Here is a 9,985-nt window from a genome sequence, read left to right as displayed (position 1 = left end):
GAGGCTGAAAAACAGGAGGATCACTACGGGTCCAATCTGTGTAGTGAGACCCTGTAGACTCTGTACTAAAAAACAAAAAACAAACAAACAAACAAAAAACCCCACAGTCATCATCCCCTTTCCATGGCTGCTTCACATTCCCAAGCTGTAGATACCTCTGTAGGAACCACAGTAGCTCCCTAAACCCAGCCCATGCAAGACTACCCAGCAGAGTCGGCAGCGGACACCTTCCCAGAGCCTGCCAGCTGGGCCAGGGCAGATCGGGAGATTCTCTGGCTGCCAACGCTGGCCGCTGCCCAGCAGGCCTGGCTTCTGGAGGAGCTCCGCGGAAGCTTTCTAATTACACCCTAGTCCTTGCTCCCGGATGCTGTGCCAGGATTCCATGCTGAGGGGGCGGAGCCCTGCAATCTGGGGTGCTCTCTCTTTTCCTTCCTCTCCTTCTGGCCACCCCAGCTTTATGTAGAGTGCGGAGTTTTGCCAGGTGGTCAGGTGGGACATCCTATGGGCAGCCCTCCTGCATCTCTTCTGTTTGGGGTGGACAAATGTCCAACTGGTCAGCTGAATTCTGGGCGCTAATTCAGCTCATACTCCCAGCAGCCAAGGTCAGGTTGAAAGACAAGGCCTCTAAAGGCGGATGCACCTTTATTTTAATGCTGCCTGGCCATTAGTGGGTACAAGGAGCATAGCAAACAATAGGATTAATAATGGATAGTTATGTATTGATTCATTTATGATACTGGAAATTGAGCCCAAGGGGGCTTGACCACAAAGCTACATTCTCAGCACCTTTTTATTTCATTTTGAAACAGGATCTCACTAACCTGTCCAGGCTAGGCTTGCACTTGCCAGCCTCCTGCCTCCGCGTCCCAAGAGGCTGGGATTTCAGGTGTGTCCCACCACCTCTGCAACAGCGGACACTGATGAAGCTGCTTCTCTGTGCCAAGAGCTTTTGGTGCCAAGCTATTTACTCCTTATGACACCCCTATGCTGTCGACCCACTTACAGATGAGCACAGTGAGGATGCACAGAGAGCTTGACTAACTTCCTCAAGGTCATGCAGCCTAAGGGGGTGGTGAATGAAAGCAAGAGACAGGAAAAGGAATATTGTGGGACTGTCCTGCTTCAAGGTTGTATATGATGAGATTTTTGGACTTATGTGCAAACATGAGAAGTATAGAATTCTTTATCCTATTTTTAAAATATAATGTAATTTTTAAAATGTTTTTATCATATTATGCAGGGACTTAAAGTTCAACATATCAATACTTGATGAAAAATACCTGCTCCTTATTATGCCTAAGATGTTTGAAATGCAGTGAGATAGTGAGGTTAAGCTTAATAGCCTAAATCATTTGATAATAACAATAAGCTTGTCTTCTGGATGGTTAACAACCTAGTTTGCAGACCAAAATTAGAGAAAAAGGAGGGCTACAAGGAAAGCCAACATTTTGGCCCTAGCCTTCTAAGGTCAATTAAGACTCAGGACATATGAGAACTTGTACTGTAACGTCATGTACCTCGGTAGTGTCCCAAATTTTCTGATCAAGAAGATTATGGGGCCAAAGAGGAAAGTGATCGATGACGTAGAGTGTGCCTAAGGAGAGTCACATGGGGAGAAGACACTCCCTCAGGCTTTCACAGAGAGCACATTGGCCAAGCAATGGCCGTGACTCATCCACATGGCTGCACTGACAAAGGTTCTACAATCTGAGGTACAGGATCTCAGGATAAATCCTGAGGGCATTTCACTGACCTTATCAGTCCCAAAAGCTACAACTCTTGTTGCATAGGTCCTGCTTTACCTTGGTCTTAACCATCCAGTAGAAAAGTATGAAGACGAAATATAGGAAATAAAGCCATGCTGTTATGTTGAGCTGTGGGGGACTCAGGTCAATAATTTCTGACATTGCCAGTTAAACAGAAGACCCAATGCTATAATGGGCTACTGGACTCTTTTAGAATATTTTGCTGAGTTTACACACCTATAATATTCAATAATGGAACTTAGAAAAAATGGGGTATACCGATGAATGTCCATTTTGTATCTGTGTATTCAAAGTGGCCAGGATAGATATATAGTTGCATTCTCTTAATGAATAGAATGATTTGTTCTAATGGTGTTTGTAAATAGGATCACAAGTCCACTTCTTGTACAGCAATTAACCACTGAGAAGAATATATGCAGTGTATTATTTGTTGAAATTGTACTTCCGATTAGATTTGAAACTGTCTCATTGCTATCTGTTTATCAATAAAACTTTGAAAAAAAATAAAAAAAAAAAAAGGTCATGCAGCCTAGAAGCAGAGAAGCGGAGACGCGGGGAGCTGAACCCAAGCAAGGCGGTCCAAGCCTGTGCTTCTCGTGGTGATATGTTATCACTTCACTTGCCCGCATTTGGGAGGAAGAGGAGTAAGGACTAACGCTTCCTAAAATTGCCACTAGGCCTCATCTGCACGTTCACTCGGCCTCAGTATCATTACCATCTGGGCCTGAGTGGGTGTCCCGTGTGTGCCCCGGGGGGTCCTGAACTGGATCCCTGGTGTCCACCCAGTAGATGTCAGTAGAGCCCTCCTCCTAGAAGAGACAACCAAAAGTGTCTCCAGATGTTATCAAGGGTTCACCTCCCCCAAGTTGCCAAATATAATTACTGTTCACAAAATGCAGTAAATGCCATTACTAAAAATAAATCTATGAATTTTCTTTTTGTCTCCCTTGAGACAGTGTCATGCTGTGTAGCTCAGGCTGGCTTTGGACTCACTACGTAGCCAAGGCTGATTTCAAACTTGCAGGGAACCTCCTGTCTCAGCCTCTTCAGTGCTGGGATGACAGGCATGTACCACCACGAGGCAACATAAATGTATCAAGCTACTAGGGTCATGACAAAGACAAGGATCTAAACTCAGAGCAAGACTCGGCTCTGTGATAGGCAAACTCTATGCCCTCGGGCAAGTGATACTTTCTTGGTGCCTCAGCATTCTCTGCTAAAAGTCAGAGTGATTATTCTGGTCTCTTATGCAAAAGGCTTGGGACCAGAAGTGTTTCTCTCTTTTTCTTTTTTTCTTTTAGATATTGAAATATTTGCACAGAACTTACTGGTTATCTTTAATCCCAAAACCCCAAATCTAAAATGTTCCAAAATGTTTTTTAGCATCATATTAGCACTCAAAAATGTGTATTTTAAATGGGGTGTGATGGCAAACACCTGTAATTCTTGAGAGGCTGAAACAGGAGGATCTCAAGTTCAAGGACAGCCAGAGCTACATAGAAAGATCCTGTCTCAAAAAATATATATATTTCCAGATTTTGGGGCATTTCAGCTTTCAGCTTTTGGATTAGGAATATGCAATTGTAGTACATACTTCAATGGTTGTTTTTGGGATTTAATGAGCGCATACATGAATCACATTTGGGGTAGTGCCCGATACACAAGTCACTAATGTATTTTCTTTTCTTTTTTTAAATATATTTAGTACAGGGTCTCACTACACAACTCAGACTCATAGTGATCCTCTTGTTTTCAGCCTCCCAAACTCTGGAATTATGGGAGTGCGCCACCACATCCAGTCTCAATAGCCACTTTAGCATGCCCCAGGGGCAGGGCCAACCTGGCATGCTGGAGATCCAACCCCGCCCACTGTACGCTGCCTAAGCAGGCACTTTAGCCTGTGGCGGTATCTGGCCTGCATATATTTTCAAACTATGACATCCTAGTCATAGTGATGATTGTCTGTTACCTTCTCAGCACCCCATCTCTCTTCTACCTTCCTAACAGAATTATAAATGTATTTAGATATCTGGACCTTCCGTAGCTCCAGGAATACAGTCTGAGCCAATAGTTGGCAAAAGTGTGGTCTTCTGACTGACAGCATTGACGCCAACTGGGACTTGATAGAAATGCTATAATTGCTGTCCCAGCTCATACATGTCCTGTGCACCTCCCTGTGCCTGGCACTGTACAGAGCAAGTCGTCCTGTCACCTTCACTTACCATCCCATGAGGGTTGCATTAGGAGGAAGCGGATGCTTAGAGACCAACACATTTGCACAAGGTCGCACAGTCGAGTGACAGGGCTGAGCTCTGTCTACCTGGCTTCAGGCACACGTTCACGTGCCTCCCTGCCTCTGGAGCAAGTGCAGGTGGGTGGGAAGAGTCCCAGAAAGAGAGAGATGAGGCAGCCAGAGAGCACAACTGCAGAACATGCGTCTTATCAGAATGACGATTTAGAGCTCTTCGTGTTTACGCGACCCACATGTACAGTCAAGAGGATGGTAGCTTTCTATGCTGAAAGGATCAAGGACCCAAATGCCACTGAGGGGCCCTGCCCTTTAGCTCAGTTCTTTTGGGGCCTGCCCCTTAGCTCAGTTCTTTAAGTAGCTGCTTCAACAAAGCAGTCAGGCTCAGGTTGCTGTGGTTCGATCCCCACAACTCAAGCCAACCAAACATGCCCTGAAGGCATTCAGAGCCAGCCCCCCCCCCAAAAAAATCCTTCTGCCAAATGCCACTGAGCAAAACAACAGTGACATAAAACACAATGGGCACCACCCCAAGCTATGAAGCTAACAGATGGATGAAACTATAAGGGCCTCACTGAATCCCAGAGCTGGAAATTACTTTCTTCCTATTTGCAAACCTATTTCCTGTTACACCAGGGGCTTCCCCCTAAAAGCAGTCCCTGAAAGACTCAAACACAAACAGCTTATTCAGGTGTTGGTCCCAGTTGGAAGTCCTGTTGGGATTGTCATCCACCATCCCTCGCCCGCTTCAGCCTCACGGAGGGGAACGGTGGACATCCGGGGCCATGACTGGCATCAACGGTATCATCCATGTGCTGAAGTGCACATGGTCGGGCTCTTCAACGGGCAAAGCCCGAGGTGGCCTTGGGGTAGGTATTCTCACGGTCCTCCAACATCACCCCTCAGTCAGTTGCACAGTTGCTGTAGCAACCAAGGTCCTGCTACTTGAGGCAGCAGCGCAGCCAGCGGCAACCCAGAGGATGGGCTGGTGGAAGAGGTTGCCTTACCGTTTTCCTGCCGTACTGGTCGGAGATGTTCCCCCATAGTGTGGAGCTGGACATCATGCCTACAAAGACCACCTGCGGGAGGGAATAGTTTCTGTTAGACAGCCGGCCAGAGCAAGGAAGCAGGAATAGCGAGTCAGACCTTCGGCGCCCACCCTGGCCATACTGATGAGCCAGTGTTCTCTGTGAACCACCACATTGTAAACACTATGCGAGGTGCTGCAGGTTGTCGCTTGAGCCCCCAATGGTCACATGGGGTGGGTGTTGTCATTATCCCTATTTTATAGATTAGGGAATTAAAACTCAGAAAAGGGCAGACACCAACAAGTACAGCCCAGAGTGGAAGTAAATAGTCCGGCTCCACAGCTAGGTTTTTAACCAGTTTCTCATTACAACAAAGAAATGTCTTGCCCTAGTGCTAAGAAAAGACCAAGGGCCAGGTGTGATGGTAAATGTCTATAATCCCAGCCCTTAGGAGGCTGAGGTAGGAGGGTGGAAGGTTTAGGTCCCATCTGGGCAACTTAGCAAGACCCTGACTCAAAATATTAAAAAATAATAATAATAAACTAATAAAAGGACTTGGGATGCAACTTAGTGCAAGGGGCCTAGGTGTGATCCACAGTACTACAGAGAAAAGGAAGGAAAGGAGGGAGGGAGGAAAAAGAAAAGAACAAGGGTTAGAAGATATTTTGGAAGTTATGAGGATGCGTATGGGAGGAGCTATAAACCACATGTAAGAGACATCACTCTGGAGCACTTGCCTGGCGTCCACAAGGCCCTGTGTCCCCGGAGCACAGGAGGGCTGGGGGAGGGATGGGCCACTCGCAGGTTGCTCACTGTGCCCGGCCAACTTGTGGCCACTTCCTTAATCCTCAGATTAGCCGAGATGATGGAGTTTGCATGATCCCTCCACTGAGTGGAGGGCAAGTTGAGGCTCACACAGGCTCAGAGCCTGCTCAGTGTCCCCAAGAGGCGAGGGTAATGACAAGTCTTAATTCCAGGCAGGCTGATGGGGTCCTAAAACTGGGCTGCACCCTCAACAAGAGCTGAAGGTTTTCCGCACACATCTTTCTTGGTCCTCACACAGCCCCACAAGGTGGAGCTGTTAGATCCTAATTTTCCAGATAGGGCACCAGGAGGAAGGCCCCCGAGAAGAAGGCACTGTCTCAGTTCCCCTCTCTGGAGTGCCCCTCCTGGCAGGCCTTAGGGCAGGCAGCTACATCTGGGATCTGTCCTTTCATCTCTATGGGGAGGAGTTCCAGGACCCCTGTAGGCACCAGACCTGAGGATGCTTGGGTAGCTTGTATAAATCAGCTTAGCATTTGCAGGACTTCCTGTACATTTTAAACCATCTCTAGGTGACCTATAATCCCTAGTAGAATGTCAGTGCTATGTAAATAGTTGTTATCCTGTATTGGTTAGGGAATAGGGACAAGAAGAAATTGTCTGCATAAGTTCAGTACACACACACACACACACACACACACACACACACACAAACACACATATTTTTTTCTTTTAATAGCTTCCATCTGTGATTGGTTGAACGAATGAATTCAGAGCTTGCTGATAAGGAGGGCCAACCTGGGTCTGGGTTGGAGGTACTCAGCAGTAGACCTCCCTGGAGTGCTACAAAAGCCATACATTTCGGGTTGGGGAGACAGCTCAATAGAAAAGCGCCTGCCTCACAAGCATGGGGCCCTGAGTTCAATACCCCGGTACCGCAAAAAAAAGGACATTAGTAGGGCCGGCCAGATAGCTCAGCAGACTAAAGCACCTGCTTAGGCAGAGCAGAGCGGCTGGCTGGGATTCCTCCCTCCCCTTGGCCGAGTCCAATCCCCGCCCCCTGCCTTGCTGGCCCTGTCCCTAGGGTATGCTGAGACTGCAATTGAGACGGGGCGTGGTGATGTGCACCTTTAATCCCAGTGCTTGGGAGGCTGAAAACAGGAGAATCACTATGAGTCTGATCTGTGTAGTGAGACCCTGTAGGCCCTGTAAACCCTGTACCAAATACATTTTTAAAAAAGCCATGCATTTCATCCCCAGCATAGCAAAAACAAAATTAAAAAAGGAGGGCCCACTATGCTCTCGGCACTCCAAGGAAGAAACAAGATAAGGGGTACCTTAAAGGAATTAATTTCCAAGTCCTCAGCTTCCCTAAAGATTTTCCCAGGATCAAGTTAGGGGTCTGGCCGGGGTCCTGATACTGTCTCTCCCTCTTTCATGGCTCTCTCTTCCCGTCTTACCCACATACCTCAAAACATTTTACTTTGCCGTGTGAACTCTTCAGGATGCCGCAGGAAGGTGCACAAATGCTTCTGCAAGTCATCTAGTCTCAGTACTATTATGACTGTCCTCGTTATTTTGTTTGTGAACTCAGGATCTACTGTGTGGCAAGCCAGCACTGTATCACTGATCCACAGCCCTAAGTTCTTAAAGAGGGAGAGGTTTATTTTGGCTCACAGTTTTAGAGGAGTTCATCCATAGTCAGCCAGCTAAAGGGGAAATGGCATGCCAGAGGGCGTGCTGGGGAAAGCTGTCTATCCTATGGCAGCCAAGAAACAGAGAAAGAAGGGACAATCTGGGGACAAGACTATACATTTCTAGCTCTTTTTTTTTTTTTTTTTTTCTGTTTTAGGGAAGGGTCTACAGGGTGTTCAGGGTCTCACTACTAGATCGGACTCATATTGATCCTCCTGTTTACAGCCTCCCAAGAGCTGGGATTACAGGCGTGCACCACCACGCCCAATCTCAATTTCAGTCTCAATGTGCCTTGGGGACAGGGTCAGCAGGCTCCAGCTCCTCCTTTTTTAAAAAAATTATTTTTATTGGCGTTTGGTTGCAGTCCATAACATTTACATTCCTTGTGTGGAGTTGGTTCACATACATGACTCATCTTTATTCCTTTTTTCATTCCCTTTCCTTCCCCTCCAACTCTTTTTTGACTCTTTATTTTGAGACAGGGTCTCACTACGTTCACTCAGGCTGGCCTCCAACTTGCCTCCTCCCACCTTTGCCTCCAGAGTAACTGAAATTGTAGACATGTGCCCGGCTCCCTCTTTCTTTTTGTCCTTTGGTACTAGGAATGTAACTCATGACCTCCAGCTTGCCAGGCAGGAACTGTGCTGTGGGCTACATCCCTGGGCCCCCAGCACCTTTAATCATTACTTGTAACAAAGCTAAAGGATAACCTAAGCAAGTGCTCAGAAAATTAGAGTGCTAAAAGTAATTGTTTTTTTTTTTAATTTTATTTATTTATTTATTAGAGAGAGAGAGAGAGAGAGAGAGAGAGAGAGTGTGGTGTGTGTGTGTGTGTGTGGCCAGCTCAGCCCACCAGGGGGCGGGGCTGGCTGGCATGTGGTGCTGGGGGATCGAACCGCGGTCCCTGATGCTTTGCTATGCTTGTTCTAAGTAGGTGCTTTAGACCACTGAGCCATCTCTCCAGCCCCTAAAAGTAACTGTTAGTAAACAAAGAATGGTGTGCTCTTTGGTACCTAACTTGGGAGCTTGTTTGTGGGTTTCAACAGGGGAGCACAGCTTCTCGAGTACCCCTGGCCAAGGAAATGGCCCTCCTCTATCCGAGGGGTCATCCTCTTTGACCAAGCCAGCACACAACTTCAAGAGGGACACCCATGGGGTGGTGAGGTTGGGAGGGGTCACCCGCCCATCCAGCCAGATCAGCTAAATCCACTCTGGTGATCAGTGGGGTGACATGGTACAGCCAGGTCTTGCTCACATTCATTTGGCATGTAACCTGGAAGTTGTTTTAAACACTCAGGTACCATTAGTTTATTATTATTATTATTATTATTATTATTATTATTAAATGTGTTTAGTACAGGGTCTACAGGGTCTCACTACAGAGACTGGACTTGCAGTGATCCTTCCTGTTTTTCAGCCTCCCAAGTGCTGGGATTACAGGTGCATGCCTCCACACCCCAGGGGCAGGGCGGCACACACCATTAGTTTATTGAATTATGACAAAATTGCTACAGTTCCCCCAAACTTTTTTTTTTTTTTTTTTTTTTTTTTTGAGACAAGGTCTCACTATATAGTTCAGGTTTGGCCTTGAACTCACTCTGCAGCCCAAGCTGGCCTCAAACTCATGGTGATTTTCTTGCCTCAGCCTCCCAGTGCTGGGATTACAGGCTTGAGCCAATATGCCCGGTTCCCAAAACTTTTTGATTAATGTGAACAAAAGCCTTTCTTTTCTTTTCTTTTCTTTTCTTTTCTTTTCTTTTCTTTTCTTTTCTTTTCTTTTCTTTTCTTTTCTTTTCTTTTCTTTTCTTTTCTTTGTGGCCAGCTCAGCCCACCCTTGGGGCAGGGCTGCCACAGCATGTGGTACTGGGGATCAAACAGTGGTCCCTGTGCTTGCCTAAGCTTGCCTGAGCAGGTGCTTTACACCACTGAACTATCTTACTGGCCCCACCTTTTCATATTTATATCCATTAAGTAAAAGTGACAGAGAAATAGAATTGGTGTTGAATTCCATTTCACTTGAGCAATAAGTAATCATCCAAGAATGCATGAAATATTCTGGAAAACATTCCATTTTTCTCACTAGGGGGCTCCTTCCTTGTAAAAATTTACTTATTGTTTAACAGTCACTTGTCACAACTAATACTATCTTGTGTTGATTTATTGTGTACCACTCAAAATTACAATGATAACACAGTGCAGGAGAAACATTTTAATCATTAGAGAAGCCTCATCTCAGAAAATTAGAAATAATAATTTAATCTTCATAGATTTTGTGATGAATGTGATATTTTCTGGTATAATCAAGCATTAAATGAATTTAAATTATAGAAAGAAATGCAATGGAAATACCTATTTTCATGGGAAAATAACACAATGTAAAATTAAAAAATTCTTCTGAAGTTTATTCATGATACTTTTTTCCAGTACCAAGGATTGAACCCAGAGACTTCACACTGAGCTACATCTCCAATTTTTTTTTTTTTTTT

At 45.8% G+C, this 9,985-nt stretch overlaps 1 protein-coding gene across 1 annotated transcript in view; it reads right to left on the bottom strand.

Moving 5' to 3' along the window:
* The window catches only part of Svop (SV2 related protein), a 98,858-nt gene that overhangs the window by 56,080 nt on the left and 32,793 nt on the right, over nucleotides 1–9,985 (bottom strand). Inside the window, exon 5 of the mRNA XM_004636273.2 lies at nucleotides 5,022–5,093. Within this exon, the coding sequence (XP_004636330.1) occupies nucleotides 5,022–5,093 (72 nt within the window). The remainder of the gene's footprint in view (nucleotides 1–5,021; nucleotides 5,094–9,985) is intronic.

Source organism: Octodon degus, unplaced genomic scaffold, assembly GCF_000260255.1.
Source record: "Octodon degus isolate 3935 unplaced genomic scaffold, OctDeg1.0 scaffold00079, whole genome shotgun sequence".
Lineage (NCBI taxonomy): Eukaryota > Metazoa > Chordata > Mammalia > Rodentia > Octodontidae > Octodon > Octodon degus.
Note: the sequence above shows the minus strand (reverse complement) of the source record. Positions and strands in the feature narration are given on the sequence as shown.